The sequence below is a fragment of the Harmonia axyridis genome, chromosome 4 (genome assembly GCF_914767665.1).
Source record: "Harmonia axyridis chromosome 4, icHarAxyr1.1, whole genome shotgun sequence".
Lineage (NCBI taxonomy): Eukaryota > Metazoa > Arthropoda > Insecta > Coleoptera > Coccinellidae > Harmonia > Harmonia axyridis.
The window spans coordinates 23,614,275-23,641,324 of NC_059504.1; the positions used below are offsets into that span (position 1 = coordinate 23,614,275).

The 27,050-nt window shown below is 31.8% G+C and overlaps 4 protein-coding genes across 4 annotated transcripts; all 4 read left to right on the forward strand.

Moving 5' to 3' along the window:
• The first annotated feature begins 306 nt into the window (after nucleotides 1-306).
• LOC123678618 (RE1-silencing transcription factor-like) lies at nucleotides 307-1,116 on the forward strand. Its single transcript, XM_045615749.1, has one exon. The coding sequence runs from the start codon at nucleotides 307-309 to the stop codon at nucleotides 1,114-1,116; it is 810 nt and encodes a 269-aa protein (XP_045471705.1).
• A 1,536-nt stretch (nucleotides 1,117-2,652) lies between these two features.
• Nucleotides 2,653-3,462, forward strand: LOC123678619 (zinc finger protein 64-like). The gene has a single exon (XM_045615750.1). The coding sequence runs from the start codon at nucleotides 2,653-2,655 to the stop codon at nucleotides 3,460-3,462; it is 810 nt and encodes a 269-aa protein (XP_045471706.1).
• Nucleotides 3,463-12,005: 8,543 nt separating this feature from the next.
• On the forward strand, nucleotides 12,006-12,815 carry LOC123678621 (RE1-silencing transcription factor A-like). The gene has a single exon (XM_045615751.1). It carries the CDS (start codon nucleotides 12,006-12,008, stop codon nucleotides 12,813-12,815), a length of 810 nt encoding a protein of 269 aa, XP_045471707.1.
• A 1,531-nt stretch (nucleotides 12,816-14,346) lies between these two features.
• On the forward strand, nucleotides 14,347-15,156 carry LOC123678622 (RE1-silencing transcription factor-like). The gene has a single exon (XM_045615752.1). It carries the CDS (start codon nucleotides 14,347-14,349, stop codon nucleotides 15,154-15,156), a length of 810 nt encoding a protein of 269 aa, XP_045471708.1.
• The last annotated feature ends 11,894 nt before the right edge of the window (nucleotides 15,157-27,050 follow it).

The following is a 27,050-nucleotide window of genomic DNA, read 5'->3' on the forward strand; positions in this document are numbered from 1 at the left end:
TGCTATTACGCAATTCCTTACCTACGTTCGATAGTTTGCCTTTATTGAAACTTCATCTTGCTGGTTATGCGCAGTGAGTTCGACATGGCCAAGCTTAAGCCAGACAATCAAGAAGAAGAAAACACAAGCCAGGTTCTCTCTGGATCATAGACCAGAATTAACTAACTACCTACATTTTTGTACAAGAGATAACCAGTTCATTTTCTGACCAAAAACAACGACCTCTACTACCGAAAGTTTATACACTTTGCTATAATTTTGATTTCATAATTTTTTTTTACAGTATTGAATTTATATATTGGAATAATGGCTTACGAACACGTAAATCCAGAAGTAGAATTGAAGGTGAAGGAGGAAGATTTAGAAATTACTGAGGAGTTTATTGAACCAAACGGAAATATTATTGCAAGAGAAACTGGCAGAACATATTACGAGGCCAATAATATGAAACTGGAAAGTGATGTTGGAGAGAAAGATAGAAATGAAACTCAGGAAAAATTCGAGTGTTGTTTGTGTGAATTTTCGACAATCTGGATAGGCAATTTCAGGAGACATGTGAACATTGTGCATTTTAACAAAAAAGATTTCAAATGCCGCCTTTGTGACTATATATCAAGTGATAGTAATACTGTTTTACAACATATGAGTGATGTACATTTCAAATTGAAAAAATTCCAATGCCATCTTTGTGAATATTCGACGAGTCGAAAAACTAATTTGAAACGTCACATAACAACTGTACATTTGAATTTGAAGAAATTTAAATGTGAAGAATGTGCTCATGCCACAAATTTGAGTAGTTCGTTGAAATATCACATACAGAAAGTACATTCAGATAGGGAAACATATCCAAAACCTAGAAACTACAAATGTAATGTATGTGAATTGTCTACAACTTCAAAAAAAGATTTGAACAAACATATCAAAAGTGTTCATTTGAAGATTAAAGACTATCAATGTGATATATGTGAATATAAGGCGAGCAGAAAAACTCATTTAAAAAGTCATATGGAAAATATTCATTCGACTAAAAAGTGCAAATTATGCGATTTCAGTACAACTGAGCAATGGACTTTAAGAAGACATGTGAAAGACTTACATCCAGAAAAACTGTAGAAAAACATCTATTAAAATTGGAGAGAATTTGTGAAGCAATTTGTTCATATTCAACTAGAATAATAAATTTGTATATATGTAAATATTTTATGTTTTATTTTATTTTTTCAATATAAATGAGAATGAAATTAAATTTATATCTTTTTTCAAGCAATAGAAATTTGGAGTAAGGTAAATGTCCCAATTATCGACACAATAGCGTGAGTAAGAATGACAAAGAGTCTTCAATTACGAAAACAATTTTTATGTAGATGCAATATAGAATTTCCCATTCTTTGAACCTTCATTTTCAATATACAGAAAAAAAAATCGTAAAATAGTAGAAATAATTTGAATAAAATGAATAAAATTCAGATGCCCCAATGGTCGACACCATTTAATTTTCCTGTGAAGAAATAAAAAAACAAACGAAGTAATACTTCTTCAACAAAAAGTATTCGTGAAGGTGCAAAAATCCTCGTCTTTGAATCGGATTTTTGTTGCCCCAGCACTAATTCTTCATGTTAAAATATTATTTAGCAACGTGTTTTTTCGAAGAATTCAAATGCCCTTATATTACTTACGAAAAATATTAAAAAAGTGAAAAATATGAAGGGGTGGTTCTGTATTTTTTACTTGTACATTTACCCAATTCTTAACTAAAATACAGAAAACAAGTACCTGCATAGATTTTTGCCTCTAGTGTCATCAAAGTCAAAACCATTCACACCAATTATCTGCAATCTTTAAAGAGATAAGGGAGAAACTTTCTTATAATTGAAAACCTTATTTTGTTATACAGTAATTGCAATGTAATAGCTTTTAATTATATGCACATTTCCAATGGTTTTTATTTATTCTGAGGGGTCAAAGAAAACTCTTATGATATAAAAAATTATCTTATCTCGCTTGAGGCAGTTAGAATTTTACCAATACTTCTCAGAAATATACGGTAGGGTGTAAATGTATGAAATCAATTCATTTCTTCTCAATTCTTGGTATTCCTGCGAAAGAGATTACGTTATTGGTATATCGTGACACTTTCATTTGAAGGTCTTTCAAGTATATATTCAATGAAATAAATTATTGTAAGATCTAGGTAATTATACTGGGTGAATTGAAAGATTTTCATTCAATTCAGACTCATAGTTTTTCATTACGGTAATATTATTTTTCATTGTCATTGAAATTACAATAAATACCCAAACGTATTACCTTCAGCGAAAATATTATATTACATTGTTACCAGTTTGCGATTACGCAATTCCTTACCTACGTTCGATAGTTTGCCTTTATTAAAACTTCGCCTTGCTGGTTATGCGCAGTGAGTTCGACATGGCCAAGCTTAAGCCAGTCAATCAAGAAGAAGAATACACAAGCCAGGTTCTCTCTGGATCATAGACCAGAATTAACTAACTACCTACATTTTTGTACAAGAGACAACCAGTTCATTTTCTGACCAAAAACAACGACCTCTACTACCGAAAGTTTATACACTTTGCTATAATTTTGATTTCATAATTTTTTTTTACAGTATTGAATTTATATATTGGAATAATGGCTTACGAACACGTAAATCCAGAAGTTGAATTGAAGGTGAAGGAGGAAGATTTAGAAATTACTGAGGAGTTTATTGAACCAAACGGAAATATTATTGCAAGAGCAACTGGCAGAACATATTACGAGGCCAATAATATGAAACTGGAAAGTGATGTTGGAGAGAAAGATAGAAATGAAACTCAGGAAAAATTCGAGTGTTGTTTGTGTGAAATTTCGACAATCTGGATAGGCAATATCAGGAGACATGTGAACATTGTGCATTTTAACAAAAAAGATTTCAAATGCCGCCTTTGTGACTATATATCAAGTGATAGTAATACGGTTTTACAACATATGAGTGATGTACATTTCAAATTGAAAAAATTCCAATGCCATCTTTGTGAATATTCGACGAGTCGAAAAACTAATTTGAAACGTCACATAACAACTGTACATTTGAATTTGAAAAAATTTAAATGTGAAGAATGTGCTTATGCCACAAATTTGAGTAGTTCGTTGAAATATCACATACAGAAAGTACATTCAGATACGGAAACATATCCAAAACCTAGAAACTACAAATGTAATGTATGTGAATTGTCTACAACTTCAAAAAAAGATTTGAACATACATATCAAAAGTGTTCATTTGAAGATTAAAGACTATCAATGTGATATATGTGAATATAAGGCGAGCAGAAAAACTCATTTAAAAAGTCATATGGAAAATATTCATTCGACTAAAAAGTGCAAATTATGCGATTTCAGTACAACTGAGCAATGGACTTTAAGAAGACATGTGAAAGACTTACATCCAGAAAAACTGTAGAAAAACATCTATTAAAATTGGAGAGAATTTGTGAAGCAATTTGTTCATATTCAACTAGAATAATAAATTTGTATATATGTAAATATTTTATGTTTTATTTCATTTTTTTAATATAAATGAGAATGAAATTAAATTTATATCTTTTTTCAAGCAATACAAATTTGGAGTAAGGTAAATGTCCCAATTATCGACACAATAGCGTGAGTAAGAATGACAAAGAGTCTTCAATTACGAAAACAATTTTTATGTAGTTGCAATATAGAATTTCCCATTCTTTGAACCTTCATTTTCAATATACAGGAAAAAAAATCGTAAAATAGTAGAAATAATTTGAATAAAATGAATAAAATTCAGATGCCTCAATGGTCGACACCATTTAATTTTCTTGTGAAGAAATAAAAAAACAAACGAAGTAATACTTCTTCAACAAAAAGTATTCGTGAAGGTGCAAAAATCCTCGTCTTTGAATCGGATTTTTGTTGCCCCAGCACTAATTCTTCATGTTAAAATATTATTTAGCAACGTGTTTTTTCGAAGAATTCAAATGCCCTTATATTACTTACGAAAAATATTAAAAAAGTGAAAAATATGAAGGGGTGGTTCTGTATTTTTTACTTGTACATTTACCCAATTCTTAACTAAAATACAGAAAACAAGTACCTGCATAGATTTTGCCTCTAGTGTCATCAAAGTCAAAACCATTCACACCAATTATCTGCAATCTTTAAAGAGATAAGGGAGAAACTTTCTTATAATTGAAAACCTTATTTTGTTATACAGTAATTGCAATGTAATAGCTTTTAATTATATGCACATTTCCAATGGTTTTTATTTATTCTGAGGGGTCAAAGAAAACTCTTATGATATAAAAAATTATCTTATCTCGCTTGAGGCAGTTAGAATTTTACCAATACTTCTCAGAAATATACGGTAGGGTGTAAATGTATGAAATCAATTCATTTCTTCTCAATTCTTGGTATTCCTGCGAAAGAGATTACGTTATTGGTATATCGTGACACTTTCATTTGAAGGTCTTTCAAGTATATATTCAATGAAATAAATTATTGTAAGATCTAGGTAATTATACTGGGTGAATTGAAAGATTTTCATTCAATTCAGACTCATAGTTTTTCATTACGGTAATATTATTTTTCATTGTCATTGAAATTACAATAAATACCCAAACGTATTACCTTCAGCGAAAATATTATATTACATTGTTACCAGTTTGCGATTACGCAATTCCTTACCTACGTTCGATAGTTTGCCTTTATTAAAACTTCGCCTTGCTGGTTATGCGCAGTGAGTTCGACATGGCCAAGCTTAAGCCAGTCAATCAAGAAGAATAATACACAAGCCAGGTTCTCTCTGGATCATAGACCAGAATTAACTAACTACCTACATTTTTGTACAAGAGACAACCAGTTCATTTTCTGACCAAAAACAACGACCTCTACTACCGAAAGTTTATACACTTTGCTATAATTTTGATTTCATAATTTTTTTTTACAGTATTGAATTTATATATTGGAATAATGGCTTACGAACACGTAAATCCAGAAGTAGAATTGAAGGTGAAGGAGGAAGATTTAGAAATTACTGAGGAGTTTATTGAACCAAACGGAAATATTATTGCAAAAGAAACTGGCAGAACATATTACGAGGCCAATAATATGAAACTGGAAAGTGATGTTGGAGAGAAAGATAGAAATGAAACTCAGGAAAAATTCGAGTGTTGTTTGTGTGAATTTTCGACAATCTGGATAGGCAATATCAGGAGACATGTGAACATTGTGCATTTTAACAAAAAAGATTTCAAATGCCGCCTTTGTGACTATATATCAAGTGATAGTAATACGGTTTTACAACATATGAGTGATGTACATTTCAAATTGAAAAAATTCCAATGCCATCTTTGTGAATATTCGACGAGTCGAAAAACTAATTTGAAACGTCACATAACAACTGTACATTTGAATTTGAAAAAATTTAAATGTGAAGAATGTGCTTATTATTATTATTATTATTATTACAAGGTAAAGAGTTGAGGCCAAGCCTATAAACTCACAAAAATTGAAATATATGAAAAAAATACACCGAAACTTAAAAAAAATGCATTACAAAAGAAAAAGTAATTCACAGCTCCACAAGTAGCACTCACTCGCGACGAAACCAGGTGTCATAGTTGTTTTTAAAAGAGTTCACAGAAACTGAGTTCACCACCGATGAAGGTAAAGAGTTCCAAACGGTAAACACGCGGTTTGTGATGAAGAACTGTCTTTGGGATGTTTTGAAACTTTCCTTCCTCAGCTTGAAAGCGTGACCTCGCAGACGGTCGTCCAGGTTCAACTTGAAGAGACCACTGAGGTCAACTCCAAAAAAGTTGTGAAGAGCACGAAAAGTAATGATGGGATCACCACGCAGCCTCCCGTCATCAAACGTGGACAGATTCATGATGGACAGTCTTTCACCATAACTGGGACGTAAGATGCCGTAGGGCAAACGAGTTGCCCGTCGCTGGACGCTCTCCAATAACGCCGAGTCTCTACTCAATGATGGACTCCACACAGGGCCAGCAAACTCCAGTATGGGTCTCACGTAAAGTTTGTAAAGGATAGCACAGGTGGAGGGATCACATCTACCAAAAGCTTTCTGAACCATAAATAAAGTTCTCTTGGCCTTGTTTACCGCTTGAAGAATGTGGTCGGACCAGCTTAGATTCTCTGACATAATTACACCAAGGTCAGCATGACTACTACAAGTAGCGATGGGGTTGTTGTTTATATAGTACTGACGACGGGGATTGCGAGCACCCAAGTGCAGAACAACACACTTCTCGTAGTTCAGAGGCAACCTCCACTCCTGGCACCAATGGTTCAATTTCTCCATGTCTTCCTGAATCAGATGAGCTGCCACGTTGGGGTTACCGAATAATTTGGTATCGTCGGCAAATTGGGAACACTGAGAGTTGAAGATCTTGGGTAAATCAGAGATGTAGAGGAGAAAAAGTAGTGGACCCAAAACAGAACCCTGTGGAACTCCACTTCCAACAGGTCTCGCCGAAGAGAGAGATTTATCGACTCGAACCTGGAAGGTTCGATCGGTAAGAAATGCTTCAATCCAAGAAAGCAGGCGGCCGCGGACCCCAAGATGTTCGAGTTTATGTAAGAGAAGATCATGTGGTACACGGTCAAATGCCCGAGAAAAATCCAGATAAACAATGTCGACTGGACAGCCCTTATCAAGGGACTCGGACCAGGAGTTTACGCACTCAAGGAGGTTAGTAATGACTGATCTACCAGAAAGGAAGCCGTGTTGACATTCGGGAATAAGGTTACCGCTAAGTGCAAACTCAAGGACACCACTCAAGATGATCTTCTCGCACACCTTTGCCACAATCGGAACCAGACTAATTGGACGATAATTTTCTGCGTCACGTTTATCTCCCTTCTTGAAAATTGGCGTTACAAGTGCATTACGCCAAGCAGAGGGTAGGCTGGATGTTTGAAGTGAACGTTTGTACAAAATAGAAAGAGGATACGAAAGAGGTTGGGCACATTCCTTGAGTATTTTAGCAGTGATGCCATCCGCACCAGGAGGGGAGTTAACATTGAGTGCAGATAAATGGGCTTCAACGACTGCAGGGTCGAAAGAAGACTCTGTTATTTCAGAAGAATTCCTCTCAACGTTCAATCTTGGAAGTTGGTGGGCTCCTCTTGTAAAAGAGGCAGCAAAGGAATCAGCTAGGACGTTTGCCGTCTCCTCGGGACAGGAGCAAGGAGTATTGCTAGAATTGCGAACCAATGGTATGCCAACTTTAGAATTAAGGGTTGATCTGACGTATTTGAAAAACTTTTTGTTGTTCTTAGAATGTATTAGATTGGATTCAAATTCCCTTTTGGAATCGGCAATTAGTGATGAAAGTGAATTGGAGAAACGTCGATGGTCTTCGTAGTCTCTTACTTGCTTATGACGTAGGTAACGTTGCCATATGGACTTCTTGTGACGTATTAGTCTAAGGATATTTTGATCGATCCAGGGCTTAGCTGGTATGTAAACAATATTTCTCACAGATGAGCATTCATTGGTCAAGTTTAGAAGGGTTGTGGTAAAAACAGCCCACATCTCCTCAGTATCAGTATTGGGCGCAAGAAGTGTACTCCAATCGACGTCCCCCAGTCTCAGACAAAGTTGATGATAGTCTATGATTTTCAAATGTTTTCTTGACCTATTGGATGGTGTACGTGATCTCATATGAATGGTGGAGAGTAAGATAATGTGGTCTGATTTGCCTAAGGGTGGATATTGTTCAATCTTGGAAACAAGGTCAGTATCGTTCGTTAGCAATAGATCTAGAAGAGAAGGAGTCTGCAAATTGCGAAAGCGCGTAGGAAAGTCCACCAGTTGAAAGAGGTTGTAGTCGCGGATAGCGTCTACATAAACGCTAGATGCCGAATTATAGGTCTTTGATGTCATAGGCCATTCAACATCGGGCATGTTGAAATCACCAGCTATATATAGATTGCGCTTGGTCGTGGAAAGACTACCCAGATGAGCAGCCAGTGAAGTATCGGATTGGCAAGGGCGAGGTCGATAAATGCAGCCGATGGTGAAGAAGCAAGACTTCTCCTCCAACAGATCAAGGAATTTATTGTCAATTCCTGGGAGGTCAAGGTTAGTTACTTTCAGAGAAAAAGATAAAGAGATATTCGTGGCCACATACATGCAAACACCACCATGACCCACAGTTGTTGTACTGTCCTGCCTATAAATCGAATAACCGGGTATGGAAACCAGTGAATCTGGAATACCAGGATGAAGCCAGGATTCCGCGATCAAGATGAAAGTTGGATGATGGACGTCCACATAAGCTAACAATTCCAAGTACTTGGAGAACAGAGACTGTGCGTTGGTATAAAGGATGGTCCACTCATGGAGAATGTCTAGTTTTTTGCACTCTTAGAAGTGGAGATCTTTGTGATAGTAGGCTTACCGGAGATATATTTGATGTTGATGTTAGACTCGCCCGCGTCGATTCTGTGCTTTAGTTCGGCACGCAAATCATTGAGCTCTTTTACTTGTAAAGGTGTTTTATCGTCAGTAATGCTATATTTCCGCCAGTCGCGTACGCTGGCGATGACTCGCCTGTCTTTGAGAATTCTCGTGACTATCAGTGGGTTGTTGAAAGATACTTTGAGAATTCTTGGACGGTTGTTAGTCGATACTCCTATTCTAGAGATGGAGGTACGTTGCGAATTAGCATCTGGATTCACGCGGTCGAGAACTTGAGAAACACTCGCCTCGTCATCCGCGGGGCTAGCTTCAGGAATTCCGCGAATCAGTATGTTGTGGGACCTACGTAAGCGTTCCAACATTTCAGCCGGCTGAATCTCAATCTCGGATATTTTGGTGCTGGCGTTATCAATCGCCACAATTTTATGCCACAAATTTGAGTAGTTCGTTGAAATATCACATACAGAAAGTACATTCAGATACGGAAACATATCCAAAACCTAGAAACTACAAATGTAATGTATGTGAATTGTCTACAACTTCAAAAAAAGATTTGAACATACATATCAAAAGTGTTCATTTGAAGAATAAAGACTATCAATGTGATATATGTGAATATAAGGTGAGCAGAAAAACACATTTAAAAAGTCATATGGAAAATATTCATTCGACTAAAAAGTGCAAATTATGCGATTTCAGTACAACTGAGCAATGGACTTTAAGAAGACATGTGAAAGACTTACATCCAGAAAAACTGTAGAAAAACATCTATTAAAATTGGAGAGAATTTGTGAAGCAATTTGTTCATATTCAACTAGAATAATAAATTTGTATATATGTAAATATTTTATGTTTTATTTTATTTTTTTAATATAAATGAGAATGAAATTAAATTTATATCTTTTTTCAAGCAATACAAATTTGGAGTAAGGTAAATGTCCCAATTATCGACACAATAGCGTGAGTAAGAATGACAAAGAGTCTTCAATTACGAAAACAATTTTTATGTAGTTGCAATATAGAATTTCCCATTCTTTGAACCTTCATTTTCAATATACAGGAAAAAAAATCGTAAAATAGTAGAAATAATTTGAATAAAATGAATAAAATTCAGATGCCCCAATGGTCGACACCATTTAATTTTCCTGTGAAGAAATAAAAAAACAAACGAAGTAATACTTCTTCAACAAAAAGTATTCGTGAAGGTGCAAAAATCCTCGTCTTTGAATCGGATTTTTGTTGCCCCAGCACTAATTCTTCATGTTAAAATATTATTTAGCAACGTGTTTTTTCGAAGAATTCAAATGCCCTTATATTACTTACGAAAAATATTAAAAAAGTGAAAAATATGAAGGGGTGGTTCTGTATTTTTTACTTGTACATTTACCCAATTCTTAACTTAAATACAGAAAACAAGTACCTGCATAGATTTTTGCCTCTAGTGTCATCAAAGTCAAAACCATTCACACCAATTATCTGCAATCTTTAAAGAGATAAGGGAGAAACTTTCTTATAATTGAAAACCTTATTTTGTTATACAGTAATTGCAATGTAATAGCTTTTAATTATATGCACATTTCCAATGGTTTTTATTTATTCTGAGGGGTCAAAGAAAACTCTTATGATATAAAAAATTATCTTATCTCGCTTGAGGCAGTTAGAATTTTACCAATACTTCTCAGAAATATACGGTAGGGTGTAAATGTATGAAATCAATTCATTTCTTCTCAATTCTTGGTATTCCTGCGAAAGAGATGACGTTATTGGTATATCGTGACACTTTCATTTGAAGGTCTTTCAAGTATATATTCAATGAAATAAATTATTGTAAGATCTAGGTAATTATACTGGGTGAATTGAAAGATTTTCATTCAATTCAGACTCATAGTTTTTCATTACGGTAATATTATTTTTCATTGTCATTGAAATTACAATAAATACCCAAACGTATTACCTTCAGCGAAAATATTATATTACATTGTTACCAGTTTGCGATTACGCAATTCCTTACCTACGTTCGATAGTTTGCCTTTATTAAAACTTCGCCTTGCTGGTTATGCGCAGTGAGTTCGACATGGCCAAGCTTAAGCCAGTCAATCAAGAAGAATAATACACAAGCCAGGTTCTCTCTGGATCATAGACCAGAATTAACTAACTACCTACATTTTTGTACAAGAGACAACCAGTTCATTTTCTGACCAAAAACAACGACCTCTACTACCGAAAGTTTATACACTTTGCTATAATTTTGATTTCATAATTTTTTTTACAGTATTGAATTTATATATTGGAATAATGGCTTACGAACACGTAAAAATCGCAAAATAGTAGAAATAATTTGAATAAAATTCAGATGCCCCAATGGTCGACACCATTTAATTTTCCTGTGAAGAAATAAAAAAAACACACGAAGTAATACTTCTTCAACAAAAAGTATTCATGAAGGTGCAAAAATCCTCGTCTTTGAATCGGATTTTTGTTGCCAGCACTAATTCTTCATGTTAAAATATTATTTAGCAACGTGTTTTTTCGAAGAATTCAAATGCCCTTATATTACTTACGAAAAATATTAAAAAAGTGAAAAATATGAAGGGGTGATTCTGTATTTTTTACTTGTACATTTACCCAATTCTTAACAAAAATACAGAAAACAAGTACCTGCATAGATTTTTGCCTCTAGTGTCATAAAAGTCAAAACCATTCACACCAATTATCTGCAATCTTTAAAGAGATAAGGGAGAAACTTTCTTATAATTGAAAACCTTATTTTGTTCTACAGTAATTGCAATGTAATAGCTTTTAATTATATGCACATTTCCAATGGTTTTTATTTATTCTGAGGGGTCAAAGAAAACTCTTATGATATAATAAATTATCTCATCTGGCTTGAGGCAGTTAGAATTTTACCAATACTTCTCAGAAATATACGGTAGGGTGTAAATGTATGAAATCAATTCATTTCTTCTCAATTCTTGGTATTCCTGCGAAAGAGATTACGTTATTGGTATATCGTGACACTTTCATTTGAAGGTCTTTCAAGTATATATTCAATGAAATAAATTATTGTAAGATCTAATTATACTGGGTGAATTGAAAGATTTTCATTCAATTCAGACTCATAGTTTTTCATTACAGTAATATTATTTTTCATTGTCATTAAAATTACAATAAATACCCAAACGTATTACCTTCAGCGAAAATATTATATTACATTATTACCAGATTGCGATTACGCAATTCCTTACCTACGTTCGATAGTTTGCCTTTATTGAAACTTCATCTTGCTGGTTATGCGCAGTGAGTTCGACATGGCCAAGCTTAAGCCAGACAATCAAGAAGAAGAAAACACAAGCCAGGTTCTCTCTGGATCATAGACCAGAATAAACTAACTACCTACATTTTTGTACAAGAGACAACCAGTTCATTTTCTGACCAAAAACAACGACCTCTACTACCGAAAGTTTATACACTTTGCTATAATTTTGATTTCATAATTTTTTTTTACAGTATTGAATTTATATATTGGAATAATGGCTTACGAACACGTAAATCCAGAAGTAGAATTGAAGGTGAAGGAGGAAGATTTAGAAATTACTGAGGAGTTTATTGAACCAAACGGAAATATTATTGCAAGAGAAACTGGCAGAACATATTACGAGGCCAATAATATGAAACTGGAAAGTGATGTTGGAGAGAAAGATAGAAATGAAAGTCAGGAAAAATTCGAGTGTTGTTTGTGTGAATTTTCGACAATCTGGATAGGCAATTTCAGGAGACATGTGAACATTGTGCATTTTAACAAAAAAGATTTCAAATGCCGCCTTTGTGACTATATATCAAGTGATAGTAATACTGTTTTACAACATATGAGTGATGTACATTTCAAATTGAAAAAATTCCAATGCCATCTTTGTGAATATTCGACGAGTCGAAAAACTAATTTGAATCGTCATATAACAACTGTACATTTGAATTTGAAGAAATTTAAATGTGAAGAATGTGCTTATGCCACAAATTTGAGTAGTTCGTTGAAATATCACATACAGAAAGTACATTCAGATACGGAAACATATCCAAAACCTAGAAACTACAAATGTAATGTATGTGAATTGTCTACAACTTCGAAAAAAGATTTGAACAAACATATCAAAAGTGTTCATTTGAAGATTAAAGACTATCAATGTGATATATGTGAATATAAGGCGAGCAGAAAAACTCATTTAAAAAGTAATATGGAAAATATTCATTCGACTAAAAAGTGCAAATTATGCGATTTCAGTACAACTGAGCAATGGACTTTAAGAAGACATGTGAAAGACTTACATCCAGAAAAACTGTAGAAAAACATCTATTAAAATTGGAGAGAATTTGTGAAGCAATTTGTTCATATTCAACTAGAATAATAAATTTGTATATATGTAAATATTTTATGTTTTATTTTATTTTTTTAATATAAATGAGAATGAAATTAAATTTATATCTTTTTTCAAGCAATACAAATTTGGAGTAAGGTAAATGTCCCAATTATCGACACAATAGCGTGAGTAAGAATGACAAAGAGTCTTCAATTACGAAAACAATTTTTATGTAGTTGCAATATAGAATTTCCCATTCTTTGAACCTTCATTTTCAATATACAGAAAAAAAATCGCAAAATAGTAGAAATAATTTGAATAAAATGAATAAAATTCAGATGCCCCAATGGTCGACACCATTTAATTTTCCTGTGAAGAAATAAAAAAACAAACGAAGTAATACTTCTTCAACAAAAAGTATTCGTGAAGGTGCAAAAATCCTCGTCTTTGAATCGGATTTTTGTTGCCCCAGCACTAATTCTTCATGTTAAAATATTATTTAGCAACGTGTTTTTTCGAAGAATTCAAATGCCCTTATATTACTTACGAAAAATATTAAAAAAGTGAAAAATATGAAGGGGTGGTTCTGTATTTTTTACTTGTACATTTACCCAATTCTTAACTAAAATACAGAAAACAAGTACCTGCATAGATTTTTGCCTCTAGTGTCATCAAAGTCAAAACCATTCACACCAATTATCTGCAATCTTTAAAGAGATAAGGGAGAAACTTTCTTATAATTGAAAACCTTATTTTGTTATACAGTAATTGCAATGTAATAGCTTTTAATTATATGCACATTTCCAATGGTTTTTATTTATTCTGAGGGGTCAAAGAAAACTCTTATGATATAAAAAATTATCTTATCTCGCTTGAGGCAGTTAGAATTTTACCAATACTCCTCAGAAATATACGGTAGGGTGTAAATGTATGAAATCAATTCATTTCTTCTCAATTCTTGGTATTCCTGCGAAAGAGATTACGTTATTGGTATATCGTGACACTTTCATTTGAAGGTCTTTCAAGTATATATTCAATGAAATAAATTATTGTAAGATCTAATTATACTGGGTGAATTGAAAGATTTTCATTCAATTCAGACTCATAGTTTTTCATTACAGTAATATTATTTTTCATTGTCATTAAAATTACAATAAATACCCAAACGTATTACCTTCAGCGAAAATATTATATTACATTATTACCAGTTTGCGATTACGCAATTCCTTACCTACGTTCGATAGTTTGCCTTTATTGAAACTTCATCTTGCTGGTTATGCGCAGTGAGTTCGACATGGCCAAGCTTAAGCCAGACAATCAAGAAGAAGAAAACACAAGCCAGGTTCTCTCTGGATCATAGACCAGAATAAACTAACTACCTACATTTTTGTACAAGAGACAACCAGTTCATTTTCTGACCAAAAACAACGACCTCTACTACCGAAAGTTTATACACTTTGCTATAATTTTGATTTCATAATTTTTTTTTACAGTATTGAATTTATATATTGGAATAATGGCTTACGAACACGTAAATCCAGAAGTAGAATTGAAGGTGAAGGAGGAAGATTTAGAAATTACTGAGGAGTTTATTGAACCAAACGGAAATATTATTGCAAGAGAAACTGGCAGAACATATTACGAGGCCAATAATATGAAACTGGAAAGTGATGTTGGAGAGAAAGATAGAAATGAAACTCAGGAAAAATTCGAGTGTTGTTTGTGTGAATTTTCGACAATCTGGATAGGCAATATCAGGAGACATGTGAACATTGTGCATTTTAACAAAAAAGATTTCAAATGCCGCCTTTGTGACTATATATCAAGTGATAGTAATACGGTTTTACAACATATGAGTGATGTACATTTCAAATTGAAAAAATTCCAATGCCATCTTTGTGAATATTCGACGAGTCGAAAAACTAATTTGAAACGTCACATAACAACTGTACATTTGAATTTGAAAAAATTTAAATGTGAAGAATGTGCTTATGCCACAAATTTGAGTAGTTCGTTGAAATATCACATACAGAAAGTACATTCAGATACGGAAACATATCCAAAACCTAGAAACTACAAATGTAATGTATGTGAATTGTCTACAACTTCGAAAAAAGATTTGAACAAACATATCAAAAGTGTTCATTTGAAGATTAAAGACTATCAATGTGATATATGTGAATATAAGGCGAGCAGAAAAACTCATTTAAAAAGTCATATGGAAAATATTCATTCGACTAAAAAGTGCAAATTATGCGATTTCAGTACAACTGAGCAATGGACTTTAAGAAGACATGTGAAAGACTTACATCCAGAAAAACTGTAGAAAAACATCTATTAAAATTAGAGAGAATTTGTGAAGCAATTTGTTCATATTCAACTAGAATAATAAATTTGTATATATGTAAATATTTTATGTTTTATTTTATTTTTTCAATATAAATGAGAATGAAATTAAATTTATATCTTTTTTCAAGCAATACAAATTTGGAGTAAGGTAAATGTCCCAATTATCGACACAATAGCGTGAGTAAGAATGACAAAGAGTCTTCAATTACGAAAACAATTTTTATGTAGTTGCAATATAGAATTTCCCATTCTTTGAACCTTCATTTTCAATATACAGAAAAAAAAATCGTAAAATAGTAGAAATAATTTGAATAAAATGAATAAAATTCAGATGCCCCAATGGTCGACACCATTTAATTTTCCTGTGAAGAAATAAAAAAACAAACGAAGTAATACTTCTTCAACAAAAAGTATTCGTGAAGGTGCAAAAATCCTCGTCTTTGAATCGGATTTTTGTTGCCCCAGCACTAATTCTTCATGTTAAAATATTATTTAGCAAAGTGTTTTTTCGAAGAATTCAAATGCCCTCATATTACTTACGAAAAATATTAAAAAAGTGAAAAATATGAAGGGGTGGTTCTGTATTTTTTACTTGTACATTTACCCAATTCTTAACTAAAATACAGAAAACAAGTACCTGCATAGATTTTTGCCTCTAGTGTCATCAAAGTCAAAACCATTCACACCAATTATCTGCAATCTTTAAAGAGATAAGGGAGAAACTTTCTTATAATTGAAAACCTTATTTTGTTATACAGTAATTGCAATGTAATAGCTTTTAATTATATGCACATTTCCAATGGTTTTTATTTATTCTGAGGGGTCAAAGAAAACTCTTATGATATAAAAAATTATCTTATCTCGCTTGAGGCAGTTAGAATTTTACCAATACTTCTCAGAAATATACGGTAGGGTGTAAATGTATGAAATCAATTCATTTCTTCTCAATTCTTGGTATTCCTGCGAAAGAGATTACGTTATTGGTATATCGTGACACTTTCATTTGAAGGTCTTTCAAGTATATATTCAATGAAATAAATTATTGTAAGATCTAGGTAATTATACTGGGTGAATTGAAAGATTTTCATTCAATTCAGACTCATAGTTTTTCATTACGGTAATATTATTTTTCATTGTCATTGAAATTACAATAAATACCCAAACGTATTACCTTCAGCGAAAATATTATATTACATTGTTACCAGTTTGCGATTACGCAATTCCTTACCTACGTTCGATAGTTTGCCTTTATTAAAACTTCGCCTTGCTGGTTATGCGCAGTGAGTTCGACATGACCAAGCTTAATCCAGTCAATCAAGAAGAAGAATACACAAGCCAGGTTCTCTCTGGATCATAGACCAGAATTAACTAACTACCTACATTTTTGTACAAGAGACAACCAGTTCATTTTCTGACCAAAAACAACGACCTCTACTACCGAAAGTTTATACACTTTGCTATAATTTTGATTTCATAATTTTTTTTTACAGTATTGAATTTATATATTGGAATAATGGCTTACGAACACGTAAATCCAGAAGTAGAATTGAAGGTGAAGGAGGAAGATTTAGAAATTACTGAGGAGTTTATTGAACCAAACGGAAATATTATTGCAAGAGAAACTGGCAGAACATATTACGAGGCCAATAATATGAAACTGGAAAGTGATGTTGGAGAGAAAGATAGAAATGAAACTCAGGAAAAATTCGAGTGTTGTTTGTGTGAATTTTCGACAATCTGGATAGGCAATATCAGGAGACATGTGAACATTGTGCATTTTAACAAAAAAGATTTCAAATGCCGCCTTTGTGACTATATATCAAGTGATAGTAATACGGTTTTACAACATATGAGTGATGTACATTTCAAATTGAAAAAATTCCAATGCCATCTTTGTGAATATTCGACGAGTCGAAAAACTAATTTGAAACGTCATATAACAACTGTACATTTGAATTTGAAGAAATTTAAATGTGAAGAATGTGCTTATGCCACAAATTTGAGTAGTTCGTTGAAATATCACATACAGAAAGTGCATTCAGATACGGAAACATATCCAAAACCTAGAAATTACAAATGTTATGTATGTGAATTGTCTACAACTTCGAAAAAAGATTTGAACAAACATATCAAAAGTGTTCATTTGAAGATTAAAGACTATCAATGTGATATATGTGAATATAAGGCGAGCAGAAAAACTCATTTAAAAAGTCATATGGAAAATATTCATTCGACTAAAAAGTGCAAATTATGCGATTTCAGTACAACTGAGCAATGGACTTTAAGAAGACATGTGAAAGACTTACATCCAGAAAAACTGTAGAAAAACATCTATTAAAATTGGAGAGAATTTGTGAAGCAATTTGTTCATATTCAACTAGAATAATAAATTTGTATATATGTAAATATTTTATGTTTTATTTTATTTTTTCAATATAAATGAGAATGAAATTAAATTTATATCTTTTTTCAAGCAATACAAATTTGGAGTAAGGTAAATGTCCCAATTATCGACACAATAGCGTGAGTAAGAATGACAAAGAGTCTTCAATTACGAAAACAATTTTTATGTAGTTGCAATATAGAATTTCCCATTCTTTGAACCTTCATTTTCAATATACAGAAAAAAAAATCGTAAAATAGTAGAAATAATTTGAATAAAATGAATAAAATTCAGATGCCCCAATGGTCGACACCATTTAATTTTCCTGTGAAGAAATAAAAAAACAAACGAAGTAATACTTCTTCAACAAAAAGTATTCGTGAAGGTGCAAAAATCCTCGTCTTTGAATCGGATTTTTGTTGCCCCAGCACTAATTCTTCATGTTAAAATATTATTTAGCAACGTGTTTTTTTGAAGAATTCAAATGCCCTTATATTACTTACGAAAAATATTAAAAAAGTGAAAAATATGAAGGGGTGGTTCTGTATTTTTTACTTGTACATTTACCCAATTCTTAACTAAAATACAGAAAACAAGTACCTGCATAGTGTCATCAAAGTCAAAACCATTCACACCAATTATCTGCAATCTTTAAAGAGATAAGGGAGAAACTTTCTTATAATTGAAAACCTTATTTTGTTATACAGTAATTGCAATGTAATAGCTTTTAATTATATGCACATTTCCAATGGTTTTTATTTATTCTGAGGGGTCAAAGAAAACTCTTATGATATAAAAAATTATCTTATCTCGCTTGAGGCAGTTAGAATTTTACCAATACTTCTCAGAAATATACGGTAGGGTGTAAATGTATGAAATCAATTCATTTCTTCTCAATTCTTGGTATTCCTGCGAAAGAGATTACGTTATTGGTATATCGTGACACTTTCATTTGAAGGTCTTTCAAGTATATATTCAATGAAATAAATTATTGTAAGATCTAATTATACTGGGTGAATTGAAAGATTTTCATTCAATTCAGACTCATAGTTTTTCATTACGGTAATATTATTTTTCATTGTCATTGAAATTACAATAAATACCCTAACGTATTACCTTCAGCGAAAATATTATATTACATTGTTACCAGTTTGCGATTACGCAATTCCTTACCTACGTTCGATAGTTTGCCTTTATTAAAACTTCGCCTTGCTGGTTATGCGCAGTGAGTTCGACATGGCCAAGCTTAAGCCAGTCAATCAAGAAGAAGAATACACAAGCCAGGTTCTCTCTGGATCATAGACCAGAATTAACTAACTACCTACATTTTTGTACAAGAGACAACCAGTTCATTTTCTGACAAAAAACAACGACCTCTACTACCGAAAGTTTATACACTTTGCTATAATTTTGATTTCATAATTTTTTTTTACAGTATTGAATTTATATATTGGAATAATGGCTTACGAACACGTAAATCCAGAAGTAGAATTGAAGGTGAAGGAGGAAGATTTAGAAATTACTGAGGAGTTTATTGAACCAAACGGAAATATTATTGCAAGAGAAACTGGCAGAACATATTACGAGGCCAATAATATGAAACTGGAAAGTGATGTTGGAGAGAAAGATAGAAATGAAACTCAGGAAAAATTCGAGTGTTGTTTGTGTGAATTTTCGACAATCTGGATAGGCAATATCAGGAGACATGTGAACATTGTGCATTTTAACAAAAAAGATTTCAAATGCCGCCTTTGTGACTATATATCAAGTGATAGTAATACGGTTTTACAACATATGAGTGATGTACATTTCAAATTGAAAAAATTCCAATGCCATCTTTGTGAATATTCGACGAGTCGAAAAACTAATTTGAAACGTCACATAACAACTGTACATTTGAATTTGAAAAAATTTAAATGTGAAGAATGTGCTTATGCCACAAATTTGAGTAGTTCGTTGAAATATCACATACAGAAAGTACATTCAGATACGGAAACATATCCAAAACCTAGAAACTACAAATGTAATGTATGTGAATTGTCTACAACTTCAAAAAAGATTTGAACATACATATCAAAAGTGTTCATTTGAAGATTAAAGACTATCAATGTGATATATGTGAATATAAGGCGAGCAGAAAAACTCATTTAAAAAGTCATATGGAAAATATTCATTCGACTAAAAAGTGCAAATTATGCGATTTCAGTACAACTGAGCAATGGACTTTAAGAAGACATGTGAAAGACTTACATCCAGAAAAACTGTAGAAAAACATCTATTAAAATTGGAGAGAATTTGTGAAGCAATTTGTTCATATTCAACTAGAATAATAAATTTGTATATATGTAAATATTTTATGTTTTATTTTATTTTTTCAATATAAATGAGAATGAAATTAAATTTATATCTTTTTTCAAGCAATACAAATTTGGAGTAATGTAAATGTCCCAATTATCGACACAATAGCGTGAGTAAGAATGACAAAGAGTCTTCAATTACGAAAACAATTTTTATGTAGTTGCAATATAGAATTTCCCATTCTTTGAACCTTCATTTTCAATATACAGAAAAAAAAATCGTAAAATAGTAGAAATAATTTGAATAAAATGAATAAAATTCAGATGCCCCAATGGTCGACACCATTTAATTTTCCTGTGAAGAAATAAAAAAACAAACGAAATAATACTTCTTCAACAAAAAGTATTCGTGAAGGTGCAAAAATCCTCGTCTTTGAATCGGATTTTTGTTGCCCCAGCACTAATTCTTCATGTTAAAATATTATTTAGCAACGTGTTTTTTCGAAGAATTCAAATGCCCTTATATTACTCACGAAAAATATTAAAAAAGTGAAAAATATGAAGGGGTGGTTCTGTATTTTTTACTTGTACATTTACCCAATTCTTAACTAAAATACAGAAAACAAGTACCTGCATAGATTTTTGCCTCTAGTGTCATCAAAGTCAAAACCATTCACACCAATTATCTGCAATCTTTAAAGAGATAAGGGAGAAACTTTCTTATAATTGAAAACCTTATTTTGTTATACAGTAATTGCAATGTAATAGCTTTTAATTATATGCACATTTCCAATGGTTTTTATTTATTCTGAGGGGTCAAAGAAAACTCTTATGATATAAAAAATTATCTTATCTCGCTTGAGGCAGTTAGAATTTTACCAATACTTGTAAATGTATGAAATCAATTCATTTCTTCTCAATTCTTGGTATTCCTGCGAAAGAGATTACGTTATTGGTATATCGTGACACTTTCATTTGAAGGTCTTTCAAGTATATATTCAATGAAATAAATTATTGTAAGATCTAGGTAATTATACTGGGTGAATTGAAAGATTTTCATTCAATTCAGACTCATAGTTTTTCATTACGGTAATATTATTTTTCATTGTCATTGAAATTACAATAAATACCCAAACGTATTACCTTCAGCGAAAATATTATATTACATTGTTACCAGTTTGCGATTACGCAATTCCTTACCTACGTTCGATAGTTTGCCTTTATTAAAACTTCGCCTTGCTGGTTATGCGCAGTGAGTTCGACATGGCCAAGCTTAAGCCAGTCAATCAAGAAGAAGAATACACAAGCCAGGCTCTCTGGATCATAGACCAGAATTAACTAACTACCTACATTTTTGTTCAAGAGACAACCAGTTCATTTTCTGACCAAAAACAACGACCTCTACTACCGAAAGTTTATACACTTTGCTATAATTTTGATTTCATAATTTTTTTTTACAGTATTGAATTTATATATTGGAATAATGGCTTACGAACACGTAAATCCAGAAGTAGAATTGAAGGTGAAGGAGGAAGATTTAGAAATTACTGAGGAGTTTATTGAACCAAACGGAAATATTATTGCAAGAGAAACTGGCAGAACATATTACGAGGCCAATAATATGAAACTGGAAAGTGATGTTGGAGAGAAAGATAGAAATGAAACTCAGGAAAAATTCGAGTGTTGTTTGTGTGAATTTTCGACAATCTGGATAGGCAATATCAGGAGACATGTGAACATTGTGCATTTTAACAAAAAAGATTTCAAATGCCGCCTTTGTGACTATATATCAAGTGATAGTAATACGGTTTTACAACATATGAGTGATGTACATTTCAAATTGAAAAAATTCCAATGCCATCTTTGTGAATATTCGACGAGTCGAAAAACTAATTTGAAACGTCACATAACAACTGTACATTTGAATTTGAAAAAATTTAAATGTGAAGAATGTGCTTATGCCACAAATTTGAGTAGTTCGTTGAAATATCACATACAGAAAGTACATTCAGATACGGAAACATATCCAAAACCTAGAAACTACAAATGTAATGTATGTGAATTGTCTACAACTTCAAGAAAAGATTTGAACAAACAAGATTAAAGACTATCAATGTGATATATGTGAATATAAGGCGAGCAGAAAAACTCATTTAAAAAGTCATATGGAAAATATTCATTCGACTAAAAAGTGCAAATTATGCGATTTCAGTACAACTGAGCAATGGACTTTAAGAAGACAGGTGAAAGACTTACATCCAGAAAAACTGTAGAAAAACATCTATTAAAATTGGAGAGAATTTGTGAAGCAATTTGTTCATATTCAACTAGAATAATAAATTTGTATATATGTAAATATTTTATGTTTTATTTTATTTTTTTAATATAAATGAGAATGAAATTAAATTTATATCTTTTTTCAAGCAATACAAATTTGGAGTAAGGTAAATGTCCCAATTATCGACACAATAGCGTGAGTAAGAATGACAAAGAGTCTTCAATTACTAAAACAATTTTTATGTAGTTGCAATATAGAATTTCCCATTCTTTGAACCTTCATTTTCAATATACAGAAAAAAAAATCGTAAAATAGTAGAAATAATTTGAATAAAATGAATAAAATTCAGATGCCCCAATGGTCGACACCATTTAATTTTCCTGTGAAGAAATAAAAAAACAAACGAAGTAATACTTCTTCAACAAAAAGTATTCGTGAAGGTGCAAAAATCCTCGTCTTTGAATAGGATTTTTGTTGCCCCAGCACTAATTATTCATGTTAAAATATTATTTAGTAACGTGTTTTTTCGAAGAATTCAAATGCCCTTATATTACTTACGAAAAATATTAAAAAAGTGAAAAATATGAAGGGGTGGTTCTGTATTTTTTACTTGTACATTTACCCAATTCTTAACTAAAATACAGAAAACAAGTACCTGCATAGATTTTTGCCTCTAGTGTCATCAAAGTCAAAACCATTCACACCAATTATCTGCAATCTTTAAAGAGATAAGGGAGAAACTTTCTTATAATTGAAAACCTTATTTTGTTATACAGTAATTGCAATGTAATAGCTTTTAATTATATGCACATTTCCAATGGTTTTTATTTATTCTGAGGGGTCAAAGAAAACTCTTATGATATAAAAAATTATCTTATCTCGCTTGAGGCAGTTAGAATTTTACCAATACTTGTAAATGTATGAAATCAATTCATTTCTTCTCAATTCTTGGTATTCCTGCGAAAGAGATTACGTTATTGGTATATCGTGACACTTTCATTTGAAGGTCTTTCAAGTATATATTCAATGAAATAAATTATTGTAAGATCTAATTATACTGGGTGAATTGAAAGATTTTCATTCAATTCAGACTCATAGTTTTTCATTACGGTAATATTATTTTTCATTGTCATTGAAATTACAATAAATACCCAAACGTATTACCTTCAGCAAAAATATTATATTACATTGTTACCAGTTTGCGATTACGCAATTCCTTACCTACGTTCGATAGTTTGCCTTTATTAAAACTTCGCCTTGCTGGTTATGCGCAGTGAGTTCGACATGACCAAGCTTAATCCAGTCAATCAAGAAGAAGAATACACAAGCCAGGTTCTCTCTGGATCATAGACCAGAATTAACTAACTACCTACATTTTTGTACAAGAGACAACCAGTTCATTTTCTGACCAAAAACAACGACCTCTACTACCGAAAGTTTATACACTTTGCTATAATTTTGATTTCATAATTATTTTTTACAGTATTGAATTTATATATTGGAATAATGGCTTACGAACACGTAAATCCAGAAGTAGAATTGAAGGTGAAGGAGGAAGATTTAGAAATTACTGAGGAGTTTATTGAACCAAACGGAAATATTATTGCAAGAGAAACTGGCAGAACATATTACGAGGCCAATAATATGAAACTGGAAAGTGATGTTGGAGAGAAAGATAGAAATGAAACTCAGGAAAAATTCGAGTGTTGTTTGTGTGAATTTTCGACAATCTGGATAGGCAATATCAGGAGACATGTGAACATTGTACATTTTAACAAAAAAGATTTCAAATGCCGCCTTTGTGACTATATATCAAGTGATAGTAATACGGTTTTACAACATATGAGTGATGTACATTTCAAATTGAAAAAATTCCAATGCCATCTTTGTGAATATTCGACGAGTCGAAAAACTAATTTGAAACGTCACATAACAACTGTACATTTGAATTTGAAAAAATTTAAATGTGAAGAATGTGCTTATGCCACAAATTTGAGTAGTTCGTTGAAATATCACATACAGAAAGTACATTCAGATACGGAAACATATCCAAAACCTAGAAACTACAAATGTAATGTATGTGAATTGTCTACAACTTCAAAAAAAGATTTGAACAAACATATCAAAAGTGTTCATTTGAAGATTAAAGACTATCAATGTGATATATGTGAATATAAGGCGAGCAGAAAAACTCATTTAAAAAGTCATATGGAAAATATTCATTCGACTAAAAAGTGCAAATTATGCGATTTCAGTACAACTGAGCAATGGACTTTAAGAAGACATGTGAAAGACTTACATCCAGAAAAACTGTAGAAAAACATCTATTAAAATTGGAGAGAATTTGTGAAGCAATTTGTTCATATTCAACTAGAATAATAAATTTGTATATATGTAAATATTTTATGTTTTATTTTATTTTTTTAATATAAATGAGAATGAAATTAAATTTATATCTTTTTTCAAGCAATACAAATTTGGAGTAATGTAAATGTCCCAATTATCGACACAATAGCGTGAGTAAGAATGACAAAGAGTCTTCAATTACGAAAACAATTTTTATGTAGTTGCAATAAAGAATTTCCCATTCTTTGAACCTTCATTTTCAATATACAGAAAAAAAAATCGTAAAATAGTAGAAATAATTTGAATAAAATGAATAAAATTCAGATGCCCCAATGGTCGACACCATTTAATTTTCCTGTGAAGAAATAAAAAAACAAACGAAGTAATACTTCTTCAACAAAAAGTATTCGTGAAGGTGCAAAAATCCTCGTCTTTGAATCGGATTTTTGTTGCCCCAGCACTAATTCTTCATGTTAAAATATTATTTAGCAACGTGTTTTTTCGAAGAATTCAAATGCCCTTATATTACTCACGAAAAATATTAAAAAAGTGAAAAATATGAAGGGGTGGTTCTGTATTTTTTACTTGTACATTTACCCAATTCTTAACTAAAATACAGAAAACAAGTACCTGCATAGATTTTTGCCTCTAGTGTCATCAAAGTCAAAACCATTCACACCAATTATCTGCAATCTTTAAAGAGATAAGGGAGAAACTTTCTTATAATTGAAAACCTTATTTTGTTATACAGTAATTGCAATGTAATAGCTTTTAATTATATGCACATTTCCAATGGTTTTTATTTATTCTGAGGGGTCAAAGAAAACTCTTATGATATAAAAAATTATCTTATCTCGCTTGAGGCAGTTAGAATTTTACCAATACTTGTAAATGTATGAAATCAATTCATTTCTTCTCAATTCTTGGTATTCCTGCGAAAGAGATTACGTTATTGGTATATCGTGACACTTTCATTTGAAGGTCTTTCAAGTATATATTCAATGAAATAAATTATTGTAAGATCTAGGTAATTATACTGGGTGAATTGAAAGATTTTCATTCAATTCAGACTCATGGTTTTTCATTACGGTAATATTATTTTTCATTGTCATTGAAATTACAATAAATACCCAAACGTATTACCTTCAGCGAAAATATTATATTACATTGTTACCAGTTTGCGATTACGCAATTCCTTACCTACGTTCGATAGTTTGCCTTTATTAAAACTTCGCCTTGCTGGTTATGCGCAGTGAGTTCGACATGGCCAAGCTTAAGCCAGTCAATCAAGAAGAAGAATACACAAGCCAGGTTCTCTCTGGATCATAGACCAGAATTAACTAACTACCTACATTTTTGTACAAGAGACAACCAGTTCCTTTTCTGACCAAAAACAACGACCTCTACTACCGAAAGTTTATACACTTTGCTATAATTTTGATTTCATAATTTTTTTTTACAGTATTGAATTTATATATTGGAATAATGGCTTACGAACACGTAAATCCAGAAGTAGAATTGAAGGTGAAGGAGGAAGATTTAGAAATTACTGAGGAGTTTATTGAACCAAACGGAAATATTATTGCAAGAGAAACTGGCAGAACATATTACGAGGCCAATAATATGAAACTGGAAAGTGATGTTGGAGAGAAAGATAGAAATGAAACTCAGGAAAAATTCGAGTGTTGTTTGTGTGAATTTTCGACAATCTGGATAGGCAATATCAGGAGACATGTGAACATTGTGCATTTTAACAAAAAAGATTTCAAATGCCGCCTTTGTGACTATATATCAAGTGATAGTAATACGGTTTTACAACATATGAGTGATGTACATTTCAAATTGAAAAAATTCCAATGCCATCTTTGTGAATATTCGACGAGTCGAAAAACTAATTTGAAACGTCACATAACAACTGTACATTTGAATTTGAAAAAATTTAAATGTGAAGAATGTGCTTATGCCACAAATTTGAGTAGTTCGTTGAAATATCACATACAGAAAGTACATTCAGATACGGAAACATATCCAAAACCTAGAAACTACAAATGTAATGTATGTGAATTGTCTACAACTTCAAAAAAGATTTGAACATACATATCAAAAGTGTTCATTTGAAGATTAAAGACTATCAATGTGATATATGTGAATATAAGGCGAGCAGAAAAACTCATTTAAAAAGTCATATGGAAAATATTCATTCGACTAAAAAGTGCAAATTATGCGATTTCAGTACAACTGAGCAATGGACTTTAAGAAGACATGTGAAAGACTTACATCCAGAAAAACTGTAGAAAAACATCTATTAAAATTGGAGAGAATTTGTGAAGCAATTTGTTCATATTCAACTAGAATAATAAATTTGTATATATGTAAATATTTTATGTTTTATTTTATTTTTTTAATATAAATGAGAATGAAATTAAATTTATATCTTTTTTCAAGCAATACAAATTTGGAGTAAGGTAAATGTCCCAATTATCGACACAATAGCGTGAGTAAGAATGACAAAGAGTCTTCAATTACGAAAACAATTTTTATGTAGTTGCAATATAGAATTTCCCATT

What these genes read in the sequence shown, in the direction of transcription:
- LOC123678621 (XM_045615751.1), top strand. Translation starts at nt 12,006, where the DNA reads ATGGCTTACGAACACGTAAATCCAGAAGTAGAATTGAAGGTGAAGGAG.
- LOC123678622 (XM_045615752.1), top strand. Translation starts at nt 14,347, where the DNA reads ATGGCTTACGAACACGTAAATCCAGAAGTAGAATTGAAGGTGAAGGAG.
- LOC123678618 (XM_045615749.1), top strand. Translation starts at nt 307, where the DNA reads ATGGCTTACGAACACGTAAATCCAGAAGTAGAATTGAAGGTGAAGGAG.
- LOC123678619 (XM_045615750.1), top strand. Translation starts at nt 2,653, where the DNA reads ATGGCTTACGAACACGTAAATCCAGAAGTTGAATTGAAGGTGAAGGAG.